The sequence below is a fragment of the Mustela lutreola genome, chromosome 13 (genome assembly GCF_030435805.1).
Source record: "Mustela lutreola isolate mMusLut2 chromosome 13, mMusLut2.pri, whole genome shotgun sequence".
Classification (NCBI taxonomy): Eukaryota; Metazoa; Chordata; class Mammalia; order Carnivora; family Mustelidae; genus Mustela; species Mustela lutreola.
Window position 1 is genome coordinate 68,048,363 of NC_081302.1, and position 26,972 is coordinate 68,075,334.

At 34.8% G+C, this 26,972-nt stretch overlaps 1 protein-coding gene across 18 annotated transcripts in view; it reads left to right on the top strand.

The window, feature by feature from the left end:
* SUPT20H (SPT20 homolog, SAGA complex component) overlaps nt 1–26,972 on the top strand; it is a 42,194-nt gene that overhangs the window by 11,587 nt on the left and 3,635 nt on the right. For 13 of the 18 annotated variants that reach the window (XM_059143691.1, XM_059143698.1, XM_059143693.1 and 10 more), the window contains 16 exons: nt 2,836–2,952; nt 3,185–3,238; nt 6,695–6,834; nt 8,970–9,126; nt 9,221–9,277; nt 11,753–11,824; nt 12,468–12,625; nt 13,740–13,766; nt 14,326–14,358; nt 14,907–15,024; nt 15,542–15,644; nt 15,788–15,946; nt 17,657–17,963; nt 18,527–18,681; nt 21,476–21,531; nt 25,206–25,325. In XM_059143691.1, coding sequence (XP_058999674.1) covers nt 2,836–2,952; nt 3,185–3,238; nt 6,695–6,834; nt 8,970–9,126; nt 9,221–9,277; nt 11,753–11,824; nt 12,468–12,625; nt 13,740–13,766; nt 14,326–14,358; nt 14,907–15,024; nt 15,542–15,644; nt 15,788–15,946; nt 17,657–17,963; nt 18,527–18,681; nt 21,476–21,531; nt 25,206–25,325 — 1,833 coding nt within the window. The remainder of the gene's footprint in view (nt 1–2,835; nt 2,953–3,184; nt 3,239–6,694; nt 6,835–8,969; nt 9,127–9,220; nt 9,278–11,752; nt 11,825–12,467; nt 12,626–13,739; nt 13,767–14,325; nt 14,359–14,906; nt 15,025–15,541; nt 15,645–15,787; nt 15,947–17,656; nt 17,964–18,526; nt 18,682–21,475; nt 21,532–25,205; nt 25,326–26,972) is intronic. The other 5 variants (XM_059143704.1, XM_059143705.1, XM_059143706.1 and 2 more) reach the window with 2 other exon arrangements.

Sequence of the window (26,972 nt, forward strand, 5' to 3'; positions counted from 1 at the left end):
ATACTCACCCTTTAGGCTGTAATGAAATGTGTAGATTTAGTTGATCTTTCTAAAATTGCTCTAACATTTAGTTCGTTTGTTGGAAATCTCCCTATACCTACAATCAAGAGTATGGGAGAGGGACGCCTGGGTGGCTCAGTTGGTTAAGCAGCTGCCTTCAGCTCAGGTCATGATCCCAGCGTCCTGGGATCGAGTCCCACATCGGGCTCCTTGCTCAGCAGGGAGCCTGCTTCTCCCTCAGCCTCTGCCTGCCATTCTGTCTGCCTGTGCTCGCTCTCTCTCCCTCTCTCTCTGAAGAATAAATAAAAATCTTAAAAAAAAAAAAAAAAAAAACCTTTAAAAAAAAAAATGAGTATGGGAGAAACTATTTACTCCTTGGTTGCACTCCAGCAATACTATGTACTTAGGATAAAGAAGCTATCTAATTGGAATTTCTGTTTTCTCCTAGTCTTAGTTAACTAGCATCCACATCTCTTTTCACACTTTCTGCCTGCCTTTCTGTTAAAATGGATGAAGTATTCTGTTCTAAGAAATCTTCTCTACTGGTATTCTGGATACTGTTCCTTCTCAGGAATTTGCAGCTTTAACCCCTCTCTTATATCATCTGTTTTCCCCCTTTCTACTAGATAAAGAGCACAAGTATGTTGTACTATATCTCAGCTTTTTCAAAAAAAAATCCTCCCTTGAACCCATGTCCTTCTCGAGGTACTGTTCTATAATTCTGCTTTTCTTGACAGCAAAGCTATTCACAAAATTGTATGTAATCATTTTGTCTTTTTTCTCACATCTCATTCTTTTCTCTGCCTATCTTTTTCAATATTTAACATCACCATTCTATAGAAGCAGCTTTGTCAAGGTCACCAGTGATCTCCAAGGCACTGAATCAACTGGTCACTTTCTGTTCTCATCTTTTTCTTTTTCTTTTTTTTTTTTTTTAAGATTTTATTTATTTGTCAGAGAGCGAGCACACAAGCAGGGGGAGCAGTAGTCAGAGGGAAAGGCAGACTCCCTACTGAGCAGGGAGCCCGGTGTAGGACTTGATCCCAGAACCCCTGAGATCATAACCTGAGCCGAAAGCAGCCACTTAACTGACTGAGGCACCCAGGCATCCCTTCTGTTCTCATCTTAATTGTTCTCAACAAAATTGGGTGCAAATGACTGCTTCCTCCTTGGCACGCTCTTCTTTTGGCTTCTGAAACATTGCATTCTGGTTTTCCTTTTCTCTCTATTCCTTCTGTCTTCTTAACTGTCATCTTTTTTCCCTTCATAAATGTGTGATGGTTTCAAGATTCAATCCTATGACTTCTATTCTTTAGTAACAGTCTGTTGCTCGATGATCTCAACCAGTGTCATGAGTTTTAAAATGACGTTTAATCCCTTGCTTATCTCTCCATGACTAGTCCATTAAGCTCCAAACTTACATTTACTAGGATATGTAATAGGTTCCTCAAACTTCACATGACGGGAACAGTAGTTTTTTTTCTACCTCTCAGACCAGTTTTAGTTTTCGTAATCCGTGACCCTGCTTTCCCCTTTCACAATCAGTCCATCAGCAAATGTCACCTGTACTTTCAAAATATATGTGGTCATGACCTGCTATAGTTACCTTCCTGAACTTTCTGCTTTCATTCTAAAACCCCAGAAATCAGTTCTCCACAGACAGCTAAATTAAGCTTACAAAACCAAAAAAAAAAAAAAAAAAAAAAAAAAAAAAGGCGGGGGGGAAGTTCCCAGCTTAAAATTTTCAGTGTCCTCTCACTGTCCAAAACCCCTGCCTCCTTGGCTTCATCTCCTGATTCTCATCCCCCCTCACTACACTGCAGCCATTCATTGTGTTTTACATACTAAAACACACCAACCTTATTCCTATCTTAAGACCTTTCATCTGTTCTTTCTTGTGTGTGGAATGATCTGTGCATATGTCTGGCCCTTTTGTGAGTCAGGCCTCACCTGAAAAGTCACTTCCTCAGAGAGGTTTTTATCTGAACACACAATCTAAATTCGCTTCTCCCTATTTTATCTCCTTTCTAGCATTCCTCACTACCTAAGATTGTCTTGTTTATTGCTGTACATGTTTTTTGCCTGTCTTCCCACACTAAGAGTAAATAATTGTCCCACCACTGCTCTATCTGTGAAGCTTCTTGGATAGTGCCTGGCATATAGTTCACATTGTCATGGCTCAATAAATACTTGCTGAAAAGAATGAGCATAGTAAGAACTCATAGCAAAGAAAGTCCCCAGTAAAAATTCTGAAAGGGTAAAAGTGCCTATGTCAGGTTGTGATTAGCAAGACTTGAGTGATAAAGGTTCTTACTTTTGGACTAGAAAACAGTATGTTTAGCCAAAAATTATTATTTGAATTCATAGTTAGCTTTCTTCCTTTTATTAATAAAGACAGTCATATTTCTGGAAGTCTTCGCAGAGCACATAGTAGTTATTTCCAGAAACTGAAACTCTGGCAGAGATGATTGACAATTTAGAACATAGATGGACTTTATAATGATGAAGTTAGCAAAGTATAGCTGTGAGCCAGTGAGCATCAAGACAGCATCTCCAGTGATTTGTAACACTGAAGTATATAAATGTCAAAACTCAATCTATAATTAGAATTCAGTAAATGATTTTAAACTTCTTGAGTCATAATGATGAACATAAAATAATTGCTTAGAAAAGTTTATATAGTGGTAAATCCACCAGTAAGGAAGGCCACTTAAGATACTGTGAGTGACCGGAAGTATTGCATAAGCCTGTAAAGAACCTGAAACATTGAATGTAAGCACACTTATGTAGAGTTTTTAAAAATGACATTTACTTAAATATTTTCACTCAAAACAGGTTAATATTTTTCATTGTGGATGTGTCATAGCAGAAATTCGTGACTACAGGCAGTCCAGTAATATGAAATCTCCTGGTTACCAAAGTAGGCATATTCTCTTACGGCCAACGATGCAGGTAAGGAATGTTTAAATATTTTAGGGGCTCCTGACTGGTTCAGTTGGTGGAGTGGGTATCTCTTGATCTCAAAATTAAAAGTTCAGGTTGGAAGTAGAGATTACTTAAAAATAAAATCTTAAAAAATAAAAGAATGTTGGGTTTTATTTAGAGTTTTATTCATGAAATATCTTCATATGTTAGCATGTCTTTATATTAATGGTTTTTTTTTTGTTGTTTTTATTTTTTGTAGACTTTGGTCTGTGATGTACATTCAATAACAAGCGATAATCATAAATGGACCCAGGTTAGTTTGTTTTTAAATCCGAAAGAGACAAAATAAAGGAACAATACTTAACATTAAGTTAAGCAAAAGATATTTTATTTGTAGTTTTATTAAAATATAAATTTTGCAATTCCTTTATGAGCTTTAGAAATCAGGGGTCTCTTTATCCATGCAGTAATCACTCAAAGAACTAAGCAGTTCCATCCCATTTGCTTTAGGACCATGGTGAAACAGGGTCAGGCTGACCTGATCTGTCCAATGTGTGAAACTTCGTTTTTTAATTTCCTCTCAAATAGAAGAAAAATTATTTGTTTTTATACCATCGATACAAATAGATAACTGGTTTTCTATAATCTAGGATTCTAAAGCACATCTAGCCTGTCCTATTGCCATTCACCCCAGTTGTAGACTTGAACCTTGAGACTAGCCAGTTAACTCTCTGGTGCTGGCTCAATATGTATTTGGTGCCCACTCACAAGAGGGTGGTTGGACTTCTCTGCTACTGTAGAGAGGAACAGTAACTAAACTAAAGAAAATACTGATAATGAAAATTATCTGCAAGATGTAGTTATGAATAAGATGCCAACATCAGTAACTGTCAAATGTTGGGTTTCAGTTTGGGCTATAATCTTTTTGCCTGCAAGGTTAAAAGCTGTTGAAAGAATATTTAAAACCAAAAAAAAAAAAAAAACCTCATTGGTCGCCCTAAGAGGTTATTAGGGTGTGTCAGTTTCTTATTCTGAATGTTGATGAATAAAGGGAGAGATCGTAACATTTTATTCTGCTTTTTCTGTGTGAACTGTATGATAGATAGCCAAATAGTAAGTAGGGGAATATTCAGAAAAATTAGATCTTAAAAGTTCTCATGACAAGAAAAAAAATTTTTGTTGCTGTGGGTAACTGGACTTACTGTGATAGCCATTTTGCAGTGTGTACAAATATCAAATCACTTGTGTACCTTTAAATTAATATGTCAGTTAATACCTCAGTAGAAAAGAGGAAGAAAAAAACAATTATCCTGGTACAAAGTAATTGTTGGTAGAGGATATTTCTTATAAGCAGATGTGTAGTTTCTATCTTTGAAAAATACCTGCATTTTTTGAAAATTGCCACCTGTATCTTTATACAGCAGTTTATTTTCTTTTCTTTTTTTTTTTTTTTTAAAGATTTTATTTATTTATTTGACAGACAGAGATTACAAGTAAGCAGAGAGAGAGGAGAAAGCAGGCTCCCTGCTGAGCAGAGAGCCCGATGCGGGGCTCGATCCCAGGACGCCGGGATCATGACCTGAGCCGAAGGCAGAGGCTTTAACCCACTGAGCCACCCAGGCGCCCCCAGCAGTTTATTTTCTTAATTTTCTTTCATAAAATCATGGGACTTAGAGTTAACTTTTTCAGAGTATAACACATTCAGATGTTTCAATAATTGTTTCAGTTGTTTTCAGTAATTTATTTAAGAAGGTTCCTGTAAGAATCAGGAAGTATAGAAAGACATTTAGGCATTTAGACAGTTTAGAATTTGTAGAAGACAATTTAGCGTGTAGAAAACCATTTAACATTTCTGATATTAGTGAGAATTTGAATTTCTTTGGGTGAGGTGCATATAAATGGTGCTTTTGTAAGTAATGATTCCAAATAGCAGAAATTTTTAGTTGTAATTTCACGTATTACAGATACTAATAGCATCTCAACTTAATTTCCTTTAAATTTTATACCATTTAATGTTATACCATTAAATTTTATACCATTAAATGTTGATGTAGGCTCCATAGCATTCCTGCCTGATGGGTAATCTTAACAGAATTGAAAGGTGCGCTTCCAACTATTTAGCACATATATAGGAATAATTCCAGCTAATAGGTACAAAAGAAATGATGGATTTTTTTGAAACATCAATTTTGGAAGTCTTTTTTTTTTTTAAAGATTTTATTTATTTATTTGACAGACAGAGGTCACAAGTAGGCAGAGAGGCAGGCAGAGAGAGAGGAGGAAGCAGGCTCCCTGCTGAGCAGAGACCTGATGCGGGGCTCGATCCCAGGACCCTGGGATCATGACCTGAGCCGAAGGCAGAGGCTTTAACCCACTGAGCCACCCAGGCGCCCCACAATTTTGGAAGTCTTAATGAATTCATCTAGACAACTGTAATTCTTAGATATAAAAACCATTAGATCATAGGTCCATAGGAATATTTATAATGCAGAGATCTGACTAACCCCACTGATGTAAAAATGGAACACTCGGACATTGTGTTCCTCCTGATGTGATGCAAGAGAAAGTACGCAGTACACAATAGTACCAATAAAGAATTCTCATCTAAAAAAACAGAACCAGAATTAAATTAAGCTTCTAGATGTAACAGTTTACAAGAAATTCAGGGAATAAACAAGATTATTAAACGACACAGTGAGGAAGCAACTAGTCATATCCAGTTAAAGTCCACAAGGAAGTAGTTGCTCAAATCCAACAAACCAATTAATTGCTTGAGAAAAGGGAAAAAAAAATTGGGAGAAGAAGGTGATCACATAACAGAATTTAAAAAAAGGAGTTTGAAACAGATACAAACCAGATACCATAGGCCTTGTTTGAGTTCAAATTCAAACAAACCAACTAAAACTACACTCTTGAGATAATGGGAAATTTAAAGCCAGACTGGATGTTAGAACTCCTTATCAGTTAGCAATGCATGCTGTAATAGATTATTTTAAAATACTCTAGCAAAACAAAAACATAAGTTACAGAGGGAGTTATTGAATGAAATTAAGTATTGGTACATGGGGTCACTACGCTTCTGCTTTTATGTTTGAAAATGCCCATAATAAAAAGTTGAAGTATTGAAAGAAGCAGTGTTTGTTTGCAAAAAATCTTACTCAGCAATAGTATTGACTCATTTGACTTTAAAAAAATTTAATTGTTGCTATTAAAATATTTCAGTAATTCAAAAAAAAAATAAAGGAATGCAGTATTCCTTATGTAATATCAGTAAAACACCTGTGTATATTTTGGAATTGGGTATATAGAGCTTACACAGTATTTGTGTGATCATTTTTAGTCTTGTAATGAAGTTAAGCTGAGTATAGAATGGGACTGTTAATCTCTGTGTTATTGAAAGTGCTATGATCCAACATTTATTTGTAAGCTTTGTGGAAGCAGATGATTTTATCTGTTTTGTTCACTACTTAATCCTCAGCTCTTAGAACAGGGCCTAAGAACAGTGCTTGGCAAATATTTGTTGAATTAATGAATGGATTAATGAATAGGCACTCTTACAACTTGACCATTTGAACACTGTTAGATAACTGAATTTCCATTAATACTTTCATTATGCTGTCAAGTTTTTGACGTTTACAAAAAGGTTGGAACTTGAAATACTGTGTTTTATGTTAGTATGTAACAGTTCCAAGGAATATTTCTAGATTAAGAGATACGTGTGATTTGAAAAACTTAAATCGTTACGGACATGTGCTCTTATACATTTCAGGAAGATAAACTTCTGCTTGAGAGCCAACTGATCCTAGCTACAGCTGAACCACTGTGTCTTGATCCTTCTATAGCAGTAACCTGCACTGCAAACAGACTCCTTTATAACAAGCAAAAGATGAACACACGCCCAATGAAACGGTAATTGCCTTTGTAGATAGGTAAACCAAAAGATGTTCCTAGGCAAGTAGTTTTAAATTTTGCTATTTGTGGTATCTTTCCCTTCCAAAGTATAAAAGTGCTCTGACTTTTTAAAAACAGGATTTTAGGGGCGCCTGGGTGGCTCAGTGGGTTAAGGCCTCTGCTTTCGGCTCAGGTCATGGTCTCAGGGTCCTGGGATGGAGCCCCGCATCGGGCTCTCTGCTCAGCAGGGAGCCTGCTTCCTCCTCTCTCTCTCTCTGCCTGCCTCTCTGCCTACTTGTGATCTGTCTGTCAAATAAATAAATAAAATCTTTAAAAAAAATAAAATAAAAACAGGATTTTAGGGGCACCTGGGTGACTCAGCGGGTTAAGCCTCTGTCTTCGGCTCAGGTCATGATCCCAAGGTCCTGGGATCAAGCCCCACATCAGACTCTCTGCTCCGCAGGGAGCCTGCTTCCCCCTTCTCTCTCTGTCTGCCTCTTTGACTACTTGTGATCTCTTGTCAAATAAATAAACAAATAATCTGGAAAAAAAAAGGATTTAAATGGCCTTATATTACTTTATTTGTGTATTATGGATTTTTAATACTGTGCTTTATATTGAAGTGGTGCATTCTCTGCATTTTGTGAAAGAAGAAACTTCCTAAAGTTTAGAGTCTGTTTACTAAAAAGAGTCTGAGAAGAGACAAGAATAAACAAAAAGAATAATCCTGATTAATTACTAATAACCAATAACCTGTTTGTTTTGTTAATACTGCTTTTAAAGAAACAATTTATAGTTGATTTTTGAAATCTAATAAAATATCACAGTCTGACAAGTCAGTTTATAACCAGATGCCTTTTATAACATGGGAAGTCGTCTTTAAATGTTTTTGCTCTCTCTTTTGCTTCATATTAACTTGGACTACAGTTATAGTTGGTTCATCATTAAGTACTTTTGACATAATTGTTTTAATGGCCCACTTTGGATAATTGTCAAGTTTGGAGGAGTTCAAAAACCTATCCATTTTTCTAAATTCCTCAATTTACTATGTAAACAATATATGCTGAGGAAAAGGCACAGTTTCGGAAATAGTGAAGTAAGTTCATATAAGATCTGTCAGCAGCCCTATAAAATCTCTTTGTATCTCTCCACATCTCCATGCCCACTGCTAAATCATTGTTAAAGTCATCATCATCTTCATCTTGACTTCTTTTGTAAATTCCTGTTTGATCTTCCTGCTGCTGTGTTTGCTCCCTTTTGATCTATTTGCTACATAAGCAAACTGGAAAAATCTTTTAAAAATGTCAAAGGGACTATGCCACTACTTGCTTAAATTTCCCTAAGGCTTCCCCCTATTTTACATTAAATCTGAACACATTACCATTAATCTGTAAAGCTCCTTTCTTACTCTCTGACCTCATCTATTATGTGGACCCTTGTGCTCTAATCACACCTATTTTCTGTTTCTAAAAACAAATTTTAAGTTTTTAATTCTTAATTTTAAATTCTTCTCTGTGCTTCAAATATTCATTCCCTGATCTTTCTTTTCTTTTCTCTCTCTCTTTTTTTTTTTTTTTTTAAAGATTTTATTTATTTATTTGAGAGAGAGCATGAGGGGTAGGGGGCAAAGGGGGAGGAAAAAGCAGATTCCTCACCAAGTAGGAAGCCCAACTTGGGGCTTGATCCTACGACCCTGAGATCATGACCCAAGCCAGAGGCAGATGCCCAACCACTGGAGCACCCAGGCACCCTCCCTGATCTCATAGCCACTTCTTTCATGCCGTTCATTGCTCAGCTCACACAGCATTTCTTCAGAGTCCAGTCCTTCCTTCCTTTTACCTAATTCTGCCCTATCACTGACTCACCACAGTACCCTGTTTTGTTTTGTTTTGTTTTTTCTCCTACTAATCAGTGCTCTTTGAAATGATCTTACCTGTTTACTTGTGAATGCCTGTTTTCCCTTCTTGACTATCAGCTCCAAGTAATAGGAATTTTGTTTGTCTTGTTCATTTTTGTTTTTTCAGTCCATTGGACTTTGCTTGGCAAGCGGTGGTGTTCTACAGATATTTGTGATTGACATACATAATGTTTACTGACTGAATCAAGATTTATTCTGAGTTTCTTTTGTTTAGTTCACTCTCTTAATATTTCAGATGTTTCAAGAGGTATTCCAGGTCCTCTCTGAATCGGCAACAGGATCTTTCTCACTGTCCACCTCCTCCACAGCTAAAATTACTTGATTTCTTACAAAAAAGGAAGGAAAGAAAAGCAGGTCAACATTATGACCTCAAGATATCTAAAGCAGGAAATGTAAGTATGTGTTTTTTAAATGAAGCTTATTATTATGCCAAAAACTTGGCTCATTTTGAATTTTCAGCATATTAATACTGATTTTAATTTTCAGTGTGTAGATATGTGGAAGCGAAGTCCCTGTAACTTGGCCATACCTTCTGAAGTGGATGTAAGTCAGTTCATGAATTGCATGAATTTTTATTTTCGTACAAAGTTCCTAAATTTAACTAATAACAGCTTATATTCAGGGAAAACAAAGACTCACTTGTTTTAAAAACAGTTTTTTTTTAAATCAATTGCTTATTTTTAAAATATTTTAAAACATTCTTTCACATTAACTTGTATAAAATTACAACACTTTAATACCTCTCTATATTGCTATAAAAGGTCTGTGTTTAGGAACAATAAAAGAATTTTGAAAGGGAAAAAGATGGTACATTATTACATAATATGTATAGAATGTGTTCTTTTTTTCATGATATATCATTATAACTTCCTGGTAATTCTTTTCTGAAATTAGTTAAATGTAAAAATTCACAATAGTGGAGCAGTGGCCAGGATTAAGAACTTCAGATTTTGTTTTCTGCTCATCCATAATATTCATGAGATATAAACAATCAGAAACATAAAAGAGGGGACGCCTGGGTGGCTTAGTGGGTTAAAGCCTCTGCCTTCAGCTCAGGGCATGATCCCAGGGTCCTGGGATTGAGCCCCTGCGTCGCATCGGGCTCTCTGCTCAGCAGGGAGCCTGCATCCCCCCCCCACCTCCTGCCTGCCTCTCTGCCTACTAGTGATCTCTGTCTGTCAAATAAATAAGTAAAAATCTTTTAAATAAATAAATAAAAGAGATACTTTGATGACTTGTCCCATATTCTTTTACTTTCCTATTTCTCCTGTGTTCCTTTCTGTTTTTCACTCAAGTTTTTATAATTGGTTAGTTATTTTAACAGATGTTTGCTTTTCTTCTGCATCCTTGGATAGCTAGCACATGGGCTAGCACATGTACTAGGCTAGCACATGTACTATTCTTATTTCCTGAGATTAAAAGTTTCTGAAAAGCACAAAACCAAAGCCTTCAGAAGTACACTATATATATGACTTAAAAGGAGTATAAGCCACATTATTTTTTGATAACTTACATGTTTCCAGAGGAATGCAGCTTGAGAAGAGATGTTAGTGTAAATATCAAAGGGTGGGATTTAGCTTTGGATGGTGACTGGGTATCTAAAGCAGTGCTTCTCAAACTTTAATGTATATCCTAATTACTTTGGTTTGCAGAAGTTCTAATTCAGCAAGTCTGAGCTAGAACCTGAGATGCTATAATTTTTCCAGGTTCTCAGGTTGCATGGTTCTGGGGTCCATAGCCTACATTTGAGTAGCAAAATGCTGATATAAAGTTTCTCAGTCTGAGTAGATCAGAAGAATCTAGAATACCAGGTAAATGTAGATTTCACGTCCCACTTCAGACCTTCTAATTTAGTCAGCTCTCCAGGGAAAAGACATGGTAATCTGAATTTTTACCCAGTTCCCAGGTGAGCGTGATTTATCTTAAGGTCATGGTTACCAGGAAGATGAGAATACTTGATTCACACAGGCTGGTAAGAGATAATACAAAATATATAATCCATGTCTGATTAGAAAATGGAAAAAGTTCATAAAAATTTTGTCAACTTTAATATAACTTACCTAGTCTTTTTCCAATTTTCTCTACATTTACTTGGCATTCTAGATTCTTCTTCTGATCAACTCAGACTGAGAAACTTTGTATTAGTATTTTGCTTCTCAAATGTAGGCTGTGGACCCCAGTACCAGTTTTGTCCCACCTATCACAAGAGAATTTTTGTTCCACTGAAACCCAGCCATAGGGAGCGTCAGGGTGGCTCGGTTGGTGAAGCATCTGCCTTCAGCTCCAGTCATGATCCTGGGATCTTGGGATTGAGCTCCACAACAGGATCCCAGCTCTGTGGGGAGCCTGCTTCTCCCTCTTCTTCCTCTCTCTCTCTCAAATAAGCAAATAAATAAGTGGTTTAAAAACCCAGCCAAAGGAGAAGATTTTGGTCCTGATGATGTCTGTGACATTCAAACTTTCCCAAAGAACAAATGTAGTATCAACTTATGGGACAAAAAGAAGAGGCACTGTCAAAAAACAAAAAACAGCTGTTTAAACAACAACAACAACAAAAACAGCTGTTTATTAACTTTTTTAATGACAAAAGGGATTCTAATTTTGTTTTTATTTTGTTTTTATTTTGTTTATTTTTTTTTTAAGATTTTTTTTTTATTTATTTGACAGAGAGATTACAAGTAGGCAGAGAGGCAGGCAGAGAGAGAGAGGAGGAAGCAGGCTCCCTGCTGAGCAGAGAGCCCGATGCGGGACTTGATCCCAGGACCCTGAGATCATGACCTGAGCCAAAGGCAGCGGCTTAACCCACTGAGCCACCCAGGCGCCCCTAATTTTGTTTTTAAAGCCAATTGGTCAGATGATTGTATCAGGAGACTTTTATATTAAGCATAGTTGGTGATTTTAGCAATTCGATAATTTTTGTGCTTGAAGCTATATTGTATTGTTGAGTTACTTGGGCTTTTCTCTTTGGTCACAGTATTGATTCCATTACATCTACTGTCTCTTGATTTGATTGCTTAGGTAGAGAAATATGCTAAAGTGGAAAAATCCATCAAATCTGATGACTCACAACCAACAGTCTGGCCAGCCCATGTAAGTCCATCCTTGCAGTCTTCTTTCTGATGAGACTGTTTCTGAATTTATTAAACATAAAGTGACTTTACTTTTAGGATTTTTTTTTTTTAATTTAAAGGATATCCTGGGGGTTTAGTGAATTAAAAAACAGTTGTTTAGTTTTGTTTTTCATAAAGTATGGTTTAGGGCATTCGTAATATGTAACTGAATTTTTACTTGTTTCAGTTGCATATTGGTGGTTCTGATTGGTTTTCTGTTTCTAATTAGTAAGTTATTCTAAAAATGATTTGAAATGTTATATATGTTTTCTCTAAGTGCAGTAATATTTCTTGTATGTGATAAATAGAAGTAGATCTGTCTTCAAAAGTTTTACCCCTTTAATATTTAGTATTTATATTCATATGTCCAGTATATCCAGTTTGGCCACAAATTGTGAAATATTGGGCCACATTTCACTTGGGCTTGGTTAACTACCTCATTGGACCCTCATTCTTATACTGCTATATAAAAGAGAATCCTGGGCTTTATTCTCTTTGATGGTTTTAAACAGGTCTGTAGTCAAAATGTAATGTGTCTTCTGTTGCCAGAAGCAAGTTAGTGTGTTGTTTGTTAACTTTGATTATTTACTGAAAAAGATATTTATCTGGATGTTCTTTTATAGGATGTAAAAGATGATTATGTATTTGAATGTGAAGCTGGTAATCAGTATCAGAAAACAAAGCTCACCATTTTGCAGTCACTTGGTGATCCACTATACTATGGTAAAATACAGCCATGTAAAGAAGATGAAGAAAATGACAGCCAGATGTCTCCATCCCAGTGAGTTCTGTTAAACACATGTAATTGAGAAAATTAGGCATCCGAATTTATCTAGCAGCTACTGATGAACCATTAGTAAATAAAAATTTCCCTTTTGGGATTCATTTGTTATTTAAGGACTCTAATTAGATTTGTCAGCAGACAAAAGTAAATTAAAGTTACCATGTTGTCCAGGAGTTAAAATAATCTTTTTAAAAACCTAAGGTATAATTATTTTCATACCTATTTTGAAGGATATATCCTTCTTGTTATATTTATGTGTTGACACTTTTGACTTCAACCTGTGAGCAGGAACTTGAAGTGTTTCTGAGATAGCAAGTTTACTATAAATGAAACTGTTAAAGGTGCTTGGTATTACAGCACTGCATTTAAGAATAAAGACTCAGTGCATAATATAATTACTGGCTCTAAAAGAAAATACACATACACACATATTTGATCTTCTAAAACTTACAGACTATAAGTTACTACAAGGTAACAGTATTTAGTTTTGTTTTTATTGTTTGATTATTTGTTTTGTTCTTCAATCAAGTTGATGGTGTTTCAAAAAGAAGAAACTACAAAGAGGAGCTCAACAAAAAAAGCAGGAGCCAGGACTGTGTTAAATTTTTTATAAAGTCTTTCCTTAACACGATACTAAGTGAAACAATAGTAGAAATGGATTTTTAAAGACCAGCCTCACCAATATCTAAGTAAAAGTCAATGGGAAGAAATAGTTTCAGTCAAAGAATCATTAGGTAATTTTTTTACATTAGGAGTTTCTATTGTTGAATACTACATAGATGAGATGTTTTGATTACCTGTGTCTTTAAAAATCTTCCCCTTAAGACATATGTTGGTTATTTTAAATTATGAACCTTTCTCAAACATAAGATAATATATGGGTTTTTTTCTCATTAAAAAAAAAACAAACAGTTCAAAAGCCAACTGATAAGATCTAACAAGAGAATTGAATTTTTTGCCTTTACATCAGGGACTTGCTGCAAAAATGCTGCATGTTTTGTTACTTCCAGTCATTCTTCCATATTCATAAATTACTTGAGTTAATAACTTTGAAGTTAAAGTTTGAGCTGCATTAACCAAGTTTTTTCTTTTTTTACATTTTATATTTCAGCTCCTCCACAGATGATCATTCAAATTGGTAATTAAAAAATAAACAAATTCACTATTTTAATCTGTTAAGAAATCATATAAATGTCAAATTCTTTAAAAAGACTTGGTAAAGCCATTTTATTGAATTGGCAATAAACTACCTTCCTTGTCTAAAATATATTCTAAGATCTACTCTGTAGACATTATTAATGACTTCAAAAATCAAAGATTAAAGTGAGAGGAAGGCCAAAGGCCTTGCACACAGTAGTTCAGTGAGTTTTGCTGTAGGGCAGACACTTGTAAGGATGTATAGTACTTGGTAACTCTGAGCCCAGATTTTGTTTTGATACATAAGTTTTATGCCAAAATACATCTCCCTTAAATTAAATCAGCCAAATTATTCACAGGATATTTTATAATGCATGCAAAACTTGGTCACTGCTTCATAAGTTTAAATGTATTTTTAAAAGTTTTTTTTACAATATCTTTGTAGTTTGACTTATTTTATAAAACTGCAGTCACTAAAATATGGAAACCTTCAAAAGTAATCCCAGCACTCCTTAAGATAACTCTTAACATAATACTTTTCTCTCTTTTAAACATTTCAGGTTTATTATTGGATCAAAGACTGATGCTGAGAGGTAAAAATACTTGTGTCTTTATCTTTAATCGGGATGAATATGTAAAACTTCACTTTTATAGGAGAGTACTCCACTAAGAGTCACAACTTTGATTTTAGTTATACTTTAAATATTACTAGTGTTTTTTATAGAATTGAGAATATAACACAAGAATAATGGTTTAAAATACAGTGTATTTTAAATAAGAAAGCATACATACATCTATGGTAGCTAAGGAAGACAATCTCTAAGTAGTACTTTAATCAGAATGTAAGTGAAAGTCAATGGGTAATTTCTTCGGCTGCTTCTTGGTTAAATAATCCCTGTAATTTCTGTATTAAAGGGAGGATACTTTATGTTTATCTTTAGATTGTTTATTAGCAAAATGTTTTGAGCATTCGTTTGTCATTGAAAAGATTAGAAGAATTGGCATGAACCTAAATTATTTAGTTTGAATTTTTGTGTTAATTTTGATGGAAATTCTTTTATTAACTGTTATTATTTATTTTCTATAAATTTATGTTTAGAACAGTTACCTAATCCTTACTCACTTACTCCTAATATTCTAGGGTAGTCAATCAGTACCAGGAATTGGTCCAGAATGAAGCCAAATGTCCAGTCAAAATGTCACACAGCTCCAGTGGCTCAGCCAGCTTGAGTCAGCTTTCTCCAGGAAAAGAAACAGAAGTGTGTTTGATTACTTTTTTTTGCCTAATTGTTTCTTAAGGAATCTAAGAAATGTTAAAGATTGTTTTTTTGAGGGAGGGGGGTATTGTTTAATATTTAACTTTCTGTAATGGAAATTTTCAAGTTTCTCTCTACACAAAGGTAGAAAGTAAAGTATAATGAACACCTGTGTATACTAATCACCTGGCTTCAACAGTTTATTCTTTTCCCTGGAAAGATTTAAGAGTAGAAGCTTTGCCTTCAGTTTACCTTTTTGCTCTTTTCTGTCAAACTTTCTCCCCACCCTGTTACTTAGAAATCTTTCCTTCATGCTTTATATATACTATAATGTCATGAATCTTCTTAGGTGAAATTACATATTTTTTGAACATCTGTAACACCCAGCCTATCACACTAAGAGTACTTTTCAGAGTTTTAAAGTCCCATGTTCTCATCTAGATGCTATAGTGGTACTAATTTATGAGTTTTTAATTTGAGCTTAATTTTAATAAGCATGTTTAATGTCCCTGTTTCTTAGCAACCGGAGACTGTGTCAGTTCAGTCTTCAGTATTGGGAAAGGGAGTAAAACATCGACCTCCACCCATCAAACTTCCCTCAAGCTCAGGAAATAGTTCTTCAGGTACATTTTGGTTTCTGTCATTTGGAGTAAAATACATGGTACAGTCATAATCTATTTTTAAAACTATACAAATATTATGGCTTACTTAATTCACAGAATTTGGAATTATAAGTGTAGGAAATAACTTTTTTATATTCTTCTAGGTAACTATTTTACACCACAGCAGGCTAGCAGCTTTCTTAAATCTCCAACTCCTCCACCTGCTTCCAAGCCGCCAAGTCTTTCTCGGAAGTCATCTGTGGATCTCAATCAAGTTAGCATGCTTTCTCCAGCTGCCCTGTCACCTGCCAGCTCATCACAAAGTGAGTTATAACTTAAATTCTTCATTAGCTTTTCATTAGCTTTTTGCATTAGTGTTTCTTAAAACAGCTATTTTCTTTTGACCAGTGAAATACTGAAATCTGAATGTACTATGTACCCAAAATGTATAACTTTTGAGAAGCTTCAGGGGAATCTCTTGTTAATTGTATGTATTATGTGTTTATTGTAATTGTATTTGTTTTTCTGTATCTATGTATGCACTGTGTGTATACCTTGTAGATTTACAACCTACACATCTCCTTAATAATCTTGTTAAATATGGCAATAAGATTCCAAAATATTTTTTATTCCAGTGTTCACTAGGGATCATGTTACATTTTATGTAAACTATGTAGCTGATAAGAAAAAAAATGTCATATAAGAGTTGTTGCTGCAGTCCTATCTTTGTATATATGTAAGAAACCAACTAATTCCAAGGTGGTGATAAAATAAACTGAAAGCCGATCTTTCAAAAACACTCCTACACTCTTAAAAATTGTAACCAGTTACTAAAATGTGGTAATAATCATAAGGCATTATTCTGAAAATATTAAAATGTAATTTTTACTACTGAATATTTTTTTTAACATCAAGAAAACTTATGCAAGAACTCTAGCATTCATTTGGAAGAATTTCTTCAAATTAGAGTTTTCTGAGATATTTAGGTATCAATTTGCAAAAAAGCATTCCAGTTTTTTAGATTTTTTTATAGATAACTAAAGTGTGCTGAAAGTTTTAGTACACTGCACAGTGATAGGGTGGTCTTTGCCTTAGATATAAACATCTTCATCTTGATAGCTCAAAAGGTGTAATTTTTCTGCCTTCTTGTTTTGCACAAAGAAAAATTTATAAATTTCCTGGAAGTCTTATTCACACTTCTTATGTTGTGGGTATGGATTATGTTAATCTACTGCACACAGTTGTTACTTTAAGTAAGGGTTGAGTGACAGCTTCTGGACATTCACATTTCTTTCCTTTCTTTCTGCAGGACATGAAAGCTAAAAAAGAAAACACCTCAAGAGCTTTTGGTTTTATTTTTTTGTTTTTTGTTTTTGTTTTTTTTTAAAAAGTTGATAAACTGTGCATACTTCATTCACAACAGATTTTCTATACATTCTTACATTTAAACAGAAGTACACAGTTACTGTTAAAGATGCAGTATTATCTATCAAATATTTGCTTTATTATTGTGTTTTGTAAATTTGTTTGTCAGGATAAACTTGATGTGTTAGGAATTAAACATGTACATTTAGGTGCCAAATATGATTGTTAACCATATGTAATTTATTAACTATGTTCAGAGTTTATCTCAGACTGTTAGAGAAAATAAGCAATATTTTTAAATGAAGTTCTAAATTAGTGAAATCGTAAATAACGAAAATTAATTTGAATTCCTCTTAAACTTTTTAGGCCAAAGGTAGCATGTAGGAAATTAACTTTTAAATGGGTATTGTGGTAGTATACAAATGTATATTTTTACTGTTACTGTAATAGCATATCTGATGGAATTTTTAGGTGATATACTGCATCCTTAATTGTAATTGAGTGTAGCAACACTCATGTATCATGTGTAGAAATTAACACTTGCAGTTAACTGCTTAAAAAAAAACTGGAACAAATTGTCAGTGCTAAGTAAGATTCCATTAACCTTATTTTAAAAAGGACTGGCCATTTATAACAAACTAGCAATTTTTATTTTTCTCAATGAGCAGGATCTGGAACTCCTAAGCCATCTACTCCTACACCAACCCCTTCATCGACCCCACACCCTCCTGATGCTCAGAGCTCAACTCCTATTACCCCTTCAGCCACCCCTACTCCCCAAGATTCAGGCTTCACCCCTCAGCCCACTTTGTTAACTCAATTTGCTCAGCAGCAAAGGTCTCTGAGCCAGGCAATGCCTGTAACGACCATTCCTCTTTCCACCATGGTAACATCCATAACTACAGGAACCACGGCCACCCAGGTCATGGCAAACTCTGCTGGACTTAACTTCATCAATGTTGTGGGCTCTGTTTGGTAAGTTTGCATTGATGCCCTGATTTTGGTGGTTTTTTTTGTTTTGTTTTTTTGGGGGGGGCGGTCTGTATGTGTGTGTTTTAAGATATTCTCAAATAAATTTTTACTTGTGAAATTAATAAATTGCATATTTCTGAAACTGAAAAATAGTTCAGATATGGATAGAAACTATCTCAAATATCTTTTAATTTATGTTTTAATTTTAGGTACTATATGTATTATATGCACTAACCTGATACTATTTCACATTGACAGCAGTATAGATTTTCTTGTTTATCCTCAGTGTTACCATCTTTTAATCCCTTCATTAATGCTTTTATTCTTTTTCAAATTATATTTTAAACATTGATAAATATACAGTAATTAATTTTAGGTAATCTTACTGTCTAGCATAAAAATGAAACAGAGCCCCCAAAACTGATTTAAGACTGAAATACTTAATTATGTATGGTTAGTCCAGGGAATTAATATTTCTGTTTGTTTTTTAGTCCAGGGAATTAATATGTGACTGAAATTTTCTCTCGTAGTGCAAGTTATTAATGCTTTGTCTTATTCTCCCACAGTGGAGCTCAGGCTTTGATGAGTGGTTCAAATCCTATGCTGGGCTGTAACACTGGTGCCATAACTCCTGCAGGAATAAACCTGAGTGGCCTTCTCCCCTCAGGCGGTCTGCTACCAAATGCATTGCCCAGTGCAATGCAGGCAGCTTCTCAAGCAGGTCAGAATATTGGAAATAATAATCTCTAAAAAATTAAAGTACATGCTAATATAAAAATGTCATTTTAAGCATATTATGTACATTTAACATTCTTATTTCTTGAAGCATTATGTCCTAGGTATTTCATTTAAAAAGCCCTTGAAGTTCTGGTACTTAAAAACCATTTAGCAATTTTATGAAGAAACTTGGTAAGTTTCTGCAACTTATATCTGCCTTCCAAAATAATAATTTTGATAGCCTTGCTGTCAGTGTAGTCCTCCAATTCCAGGTAAAAGAAATACATTTTGGAAACATAGGTTGTGTGAGAAAGGCAACATAGAATGGCAGTAAAAAGCCTGGGCTCTGGAACCGGACTGCCTAAGTTTGAATCGTAGTTGTACAACTACTGAATAATCACAGGAAAGTCACCTCACTTTCTTTGTTAATAAAATGAGGGAGAATAATGCTTTGCCTCATAGCTGTGAAGGTTGAATGAGTAAATACAGATCATGTACTTTAAACTGCCTGAGATGTAATAAGCATTCAAAAAAATTTACTGTCCTCATCATAAACAATAATAGTTTTAGTGCAATAGGAATTACTGTTACATGTACTGGAAAACAGTTCTAACAATGTGTGCTATTTTTTAATGCTGTTTAAAATAATGTTTTTTTAATATCTTGGAATAATCCAATTTCTTAGATTGCTGAGAAAAAAACATAGGGAAAAGCAAACTTGACAAAGTAAGAAATATTTATCAAAAAATTTCTGAGTTATAAGAAGTCAAACCCAAAGAGTATAATTTAAACAAGTAACATATTGCTGTGATCTCATTTTAATGTTCATAAATGTTAGTGGCAGAAACTCTCAAAATGGAATCATGTGTTGAATTTAGGATGCTTATATTTACTTCTACCAATTAGTTACATGTGGCTACAGATGGTCACTGTGGGGCCTAAAAGAAGTCACATAATATTTCTCCCTTGACCTCAGTTTCATTTGTTCTAAAATGGGAATAAAAATATCTAATTTCAGATGGCACTTAGGAGATGTTAGTGAAGTGATTTGAAAGTGCCTTTGATAAGCAATAAGCATTTGATAGATGACATTAATTTTTAAAAGAATTTTGGGGGTGCCTGGGTGGCTCAGTTGGTTAAGTGTCTGCCTTCTGCTCAGGCCATGATCTGAGGGTCCTGGGATCCTCCCTGCTCAGTGGGGAATCTGCCTCTCCCTCTCCCCCTCCCCCACCTTGTTCTCTCTCTCTGTCTCTCTGTCAAATAAAGTCTTTAAAAATAAATAAATGAGTAAAGGAAGTAATGTCATATCTTTTCATGAGAATTTTTCCTGATGGGGATATATCAATACTATAATATTTTAATGTGATTATGCTTCTTCAGTTTCTTATTATAAGGCTTTGATATGTAACCTGTGAATGTTCTGCCTTTTATCTTTTTATAATGCAATGACCTGCTGAGAGGACTAAATACATTTTAATTAGTGCTCAAATTGGTATATTTTGTTGGCAAAATATGCACATATTTTGAAACCATGGTCCGCAAACTACGTGAATGGTTATATGTTTAAAGGTTTCCTGCAGCTCCGGTCATGATCCCAGGGTCCTGGGATGGAGCCTTGCCTCGCATCGCATCGGGCTCTCTGCTCAGCAGGGAGCCTGCTTCCCCCCCCTCCCCTGCCTGCCTCTCTGCCTACTTGTGATCTCTCTCTGTCAAATAAATAAAATCTTTTAAAAAAATAAAATAATAAATTTGTTTAAAAAACAGTGGAGAGGAAGAACATGCCACAGAGGCCATGTGTGGCCCACAAGGCCAGTCCATGCTTTATGTGCTCTGTGTTGCATCACAGATTTGGGGGATTAAGTTCAGAAATAACAGCATTGTTTCCTGATCGGTTCTGACAAAATTCAGTGTTAACATTATTATTATTACTATTAGTACTTGAAAAAATAGCAAACAGCACATGGGTTCTCAGAGATGGGATTATTGTATATACTACTTAGCACTGAGAAATTTAAATAGATGTCCATACCTGAAATGCATTTGCGCAAGAGTGTCAGTTTTATTATGTTCATGGTGTCTGCATACTTCCTGATTACTTTCTCTAGCCACAGTCAAAATAGCGGTAAAAGAGATAATCATTTCTGAAATAATATAATACAGGCTTTATTGCACTTCGAAGATAGTGCATGTTCTTCTACAAATTGAAGGTTTGTAGCAATCCTGCATCAAGCAAGGCTCTTGGTTGACATTTTTGCAGTAGCTTTTCCTCCTTTCATTATCTCTGTATCACATTTTGGTAATTCTTGAACTATTTCCGATTTTTTCATATTCATTTTTCATAGTCCTCTGTGATCAGTGATTGTGACACATTGAAAATTCAGTTCATGTATTTTTTAACAAAATATTTTAATTAAGGTTTGTACATTGTGTTTTCAGACATAATGCTATTGCACATTTAATACACTGCAGTATAGTATAAACATATTCTCTGGGAAGTCAGAATTCATTTGACTTGCTTTTTTGCAGTACTCACTTTATTGCGGTGGTCTGGAATGGTACCCGCAGTATCTTTGAGTTATGCTTATAAAATGTGTATCTGGTGCTCCTTATCTTTGAATAAGATCTTAGTGTTAATAGGTATTGATGATTTTTTTTTGTTTTTTTCTAAAAGTATAGAAAAAATAACTGCATCTGTGTAGAAAGTACTTAAAACATATTTATAGATACTAAAGTATAAAATATTTTGAAGTGTAATAACATTTTAATTCTCACTTGTAACCATGAGTTTTATTTAACAGGTGTTCCATTTGGTTTAAAAAATACTTCAAATCTCAGGCCCTTAAATCTACTCCAGGTAAATATGATTGAAGTTTTTATGCTTGATATCTTTTTTTAATGGTGTATATCTGATCATATAAGCATTTGAAATGTTGAAGTCTGTTTGAAATCTTCTAAGGGTGTGGTTAATTATTGCTTTGTGTGATCACGAGGAAAGTGGACAAAAGAGAAAGAATCTGTATCCTGCATATCACACTCACTGGCTCTAGCACCCTGCCTAATCAAGCACTAGCTGTTCAGTGGGGAGAATTAACAACTACCAAGGACTACACTTGCCTACAATAGAAATAAGAGATATACTTAGAAAATAATTCCTGTTTCAGTAGACATTTTATGTATGTATTATACGTATTACTGTTGATTATAGAAAGATTTTAAAAATAGTTAAGTGTTCTTTTCCAAAGCAGAATATGATTTCATAGCACTATTCCAAGCACTTAACAGTCACTCATACAATGTTTGTCAGATTACAGTCTGTGTCTAATGATGAGGCATACTTACATGTTAGCAGTGTCAGGATATAAAAAGAGATTGAAAATGGAGAATTTGGTACACGTTGTGAACTTAAAATATTCTGGGTGTTATGCTAGGTCCTTTAATTTAAGGATGAGTTCCAGTATAAAGCTACCACATTGGAAAATGGATGGGTTTGTCTACAGAGAACTTTTAGAAAAGGTAGACATGAATGTCTGGACACAAAATGGCAGAGCTTTGGATTATTAGGATATAACAGTATCAGACAGGAGCACCTGGGTAGCTCAGTCCGTTAAGCATCTGTTTTAGGCCCAGGCTATGATTCCAGCGTCCAGAGATCTAGCTCCATTTCAGACCTGCTCAGCAGGGAACCTGCTTTTCCCTTCCCCTCTGCCTACTGCTCCCCCTGCTTGTGTGCATGCTCTCTCTCTCTGTCAAATAAGTAAAATTTAAAAAAGGAACAGTACCAGACAAATCAACTCAACCTGGTTTTTAGGAATAACAAATCAGGAAGTATATTTCAAGCCAAAACTTAAAAAAAAAAAAAAAACATTTCTTAACACAAAATGCAAATAGTGTCTGTATTTATGGAATGTAATCACAGCACAGTCTACTTGTAGTATCAGCAGACCACAGATCATACTGGTTTATTTAGCCAACTTCTTTGCATATTGCTCTTTAATAGCACTAATTATAATGAGTAAGGCTACATTTAAGTTACTTACATTTTGCTGCATTTATTATCTTAACTGATTGAGGAAGGAACAGTTGACCTATGCTAAATCCAAATTTTCCTACAATGAGGTTTAGAGATAGTGACTTGAGGACACCCTTTTTTTTTTTTTTTGGCTATGCAGATCTAAGAGTTCTGTAGTTGGGTATTTATTTTTATTTGCTTGGACTTCTTAATGACTTCAAAGTGCTTCTACAGTAGTCCCCTATTATCCCAGGAAGATGCATTTTCAAGACCCCCAGATGCCTAAAACATGGATAGAACCAAAACCCTGTATATACTGTTTTTTCCTCTACATACATACTGTTAACCTTAAAAATAAAACTCAAGTTATTTTACCAGCAAAATGGTTTTATTTGGGAATAACAGAGAATTGCTTTTTGGGCCAAATAAGCTGTAGCAAAACCATAGGGAAGTTCAACAAACGAAAGAGGGGAATGTTATTTTATGATGGAGGAGGAAGAAGTGGAGAAGGTTATTTTGAATGAAGTGCTTTGGAGAAAAGCAAGAGTTCAGGTGATGAGAAGCTGATGACAGCTTCTCATAGGGATGGCTGATTTCTTGTTGGAAATGCAGTGTACCTCTTTCCCTGCCGGGGCCTGTCACTTAAGATTTTTTCTCCTGTTGAGGATTCTTTTGTTAGGATCTGTAATTGACAGTTTTCGTATAATTGATATTGAGCTTCCTGACTCTAATCAGTCATTTCTGTTTTTCACAATACCTTCAGTGAAGTTTATTTGTGAATTAGACATAGTAAGAGATTAACAATAATAAAATAGAACAGTGATAATAAGTATACTGTAATAGAAGTTTTGTAACTACGGTTTCTCAAGTACAGGGTACTATCCTTACCCTTCTTGTACTGTGAGATGATAAAATTCCTAGTTGATATGAAGTGAGGTGAATGACATAGGTGTTGTGATGTAGTGTTAGGCTCCTCTTGACCTGACCATGTCAGGAAGATCATCCTGCTTCTGGACTTCGTTTGACTGTAGTAACTGAAACCAGGGAAAGCAAAACCATGCATGAAGGGAGATTACTATAGCTTAAATGCATTAGGAAGTAAATGGTCTTCCCTTTATTCTGTACGGGTTTAACCTCTATAAACCCTCTATAAGAGTATAACCCTTATAGAATAAAGGGAAGACCATTTACTTCCTAACACATTTGAAAACCATAGTTTTAATATTTAACATGGAGTTTTCTGGATGCTTTAAAAAAGTATTTGGGTTTTTTGTTTGGGGTTTTTTTGGTAGCAGTTTAGGTACAGAATGACAAAACAGCAAGTTAATACCTCTAAACTAAAAATATGGCTATCTAATGTACTTCCATTACAGCTTTAGAATTCCTTACTGTGTTATATAAAAATTAATGCATATGTGGGTTTTGGTTAAGCTAGAACAAACTAGAGAAGTTTTCTTTATACATATACATATATTAATATATATATACACATATATACATTAATATACATATACATATCACTAGTTTCTTGTTTATACTTTGTAATGCATTTAATGCTGTTTTATATTGATGTGTAAGAAGAGTAAAAGCAGTATGTATATTTGGATAGCTAATTATTAAGCAAAATCATAGGTGTTTGAGATTACTTACCTGTGTGAGAGTCTAAAGTAATATTGATTAAAAATTGCTTTTAAATACATTTTTTTAAAGGGCAGGGGTATTGGTTTGGTTTGGTTTTTGTTCATCTGTTTCCTCAATCCACAGAAGAATGCCTGATACATAGTGAATCTTCTGAAAGTGTTTATGAAATAAAGTTTTGGGTGCCTGGGTGGCTCAGTCGATTCAGCGTCTGCCTTCAGCTCAGGTCATGATCCCAGAGTCCTGGGATCAAGCTCCACATCAGGCTTCCTGTTCCACAGGAGGCCTGCTTCTCCCTCTCCCACTACCCTGCTTGTATTCCCTCTCTCACAGTCTCTCTCTGTGAAATATAAAAATTTCACACACACACAAAAAAAACCTTAAAAAAAAAATGTGGTATATATACACAATGGAATACTATGCAGCCATCAAAAGAAATGAAATCTTGCCATTTGCGACAACATGGATGGAACTAGAGCGTATCATGCTTAGCGAAATAAGTCAAGCAGAGAAAGACAACTATCATATGATCTCCCTGATATGAGGAAGTGGTGATGCAACATGGAGGCTTAAGTGGGTAGAAGAAGAATAAATGAAACAAGATGGGATTGGGAGGGAGACAAACCATAAGTGACTCTTAATCTCACGAAACAAACTGAGGGTTGCCGGGGGGAGGGGGTTTGGGAGAAGGGGGTGGGATTATGGACATTGGGGAGGGTATGTGATTTGGTGAGTGCTGTGAAGTGTGTAAACCTGGTGATTCACAGACCTGTACCCCTGGGGATAAAAATATATGTTTATAAAAAATAAAAAACAATTTAAAAAAAAAATTTAAAAAAAAAAAAAAAATGTGAAATGAGCTAATTGGTTCTTCTTTAAAGCTTCCAGGTGGTTCACTCATTTTTAACACTCTGCAGCAGCAGCAACAGCAGCTCTCTCAGTTTACACCACAGCAGCCTCAGCAACCTACAACTTCTAGTCCTCAACAGCCAGGGGAGCAGGTATGTGCTTTCCAGCCCTTTATTTCTTTGTATTACAGAATTGTAACTTTTTTTTTTTTTTTTTAAATTCCAACCATATTTGACATGGTTTTAGTTCAGACAGACAATTCTTGTTCTGCTTTTATTATCAGTAGCAGTGGTCAGTTATTGGGTACCTATTTCAAATTCTTTTTCTGCCCCTGTAGCCCATACATTTTTTGCCCAGTAATCATACTTCTGTTTGCAGTGTTTTGTCTCTGTTGGAATAGAAATGTCCATATTATCATGAAGCTTAGGGCAAAGGAAAGATAGACTTAAATAAATATTTGTATATTGTTAAACAGAACGAAATTGAGTAAGAACTGCAGTAAATTAAAGGAGAAGGAACTACAAGTTTTTGTGAACCCTCACTACACTTTGGAATCATCAGGGAACTAAAAGTACTGATTCTTGGGTTCCATCACCCCCAGAGTCTCTCTTAGTTCACAAAGATTCCCCAGTTAAGTCTTGGCTGGGTTAAGCTCATCCTCTAGTAGATTCTCAGGAAGGGTACATTCAAAACAATTTTTCATTATTCTTCAACACATGAAGGATTACTTGGCTGGATATAAAATTGATTTGTACTTTTTAAAATTATCGTAAAATACATGTAGTAATTTGCCATCTTCAGTAAAATACACGTAATATATAATTTGCCATTTTCATCATTTTAAATATGCATGTTAAGTATATTCATATTGTTAGGCAACCAATCTCTACAGCATTTTCCTCTTGCAAAATTGAAACTCTGTACCCATTAAATAATAATTTCCTATTTCCCTCTCCTACTAGCCCTGACAGCTGTCATTCTCCTTTCTGTTTTCTCTGCATTTGACTACTCTAGATAGTATTTGTCTTTCTGTGACTGGTTTACTTCACTTAGCATAATGTGCCCAAAGTTATTCCATATTGTAGATGTGTGTCAGAATTTCCTTACTTTTAAAGGCTGAATAATATTCCATTGTATATATATACCACGTTTTGTTTATTCATTCATTTTTCAATAGACATTTAGATTGCTTCCATCTTTTGGCTGTGGTGAATGATGCTGCTGTGAAAATGGGTGTACAAAGAGCTAAGTCCCTGCCTTTTTTATTTTTTTTATTTTATTTTTTTCTTTAAGTCCCTGCTTTTCAGTTCTTTTGGATAATACCCACAGAGGTGGGATTTTTTATTTTTTGAGGGACCTGCATACTGTTCCATATGACTATACTGTTTTACATTCTCCCCAACAGTGCACAAGGGTTTCTGTTTCTCCATATCCTCACAAGTTTTGACACTTGTTATTTTCCGGGGGCTTTTTTTTAATAGTAACTAACCATCCTAATAAATGTAAGGTAATAGCTCATTGTGATTTGTGTTTTCCTAATGATTAATGTCTTTTAACATCTTTTCATATACTTGCTGGTTGTTCATATATCTTATTTGGAGAAATGTCTGCTAAGGTCCTTTTGCTCCTTTTTAAATCAATATCCAGGTAAATCCTCTCCAGATAAATGTCTTATAACTTTTTAAATGTTTGACTTAATGTTATTTACTAAAATGATATTTCAGTCACAGTTGTAGGTTGTAGCAAAGGTTGTCTTTTTCAGAGCAAAAGTTTTTAGTTTTGATGAAGTCTGAGTTACC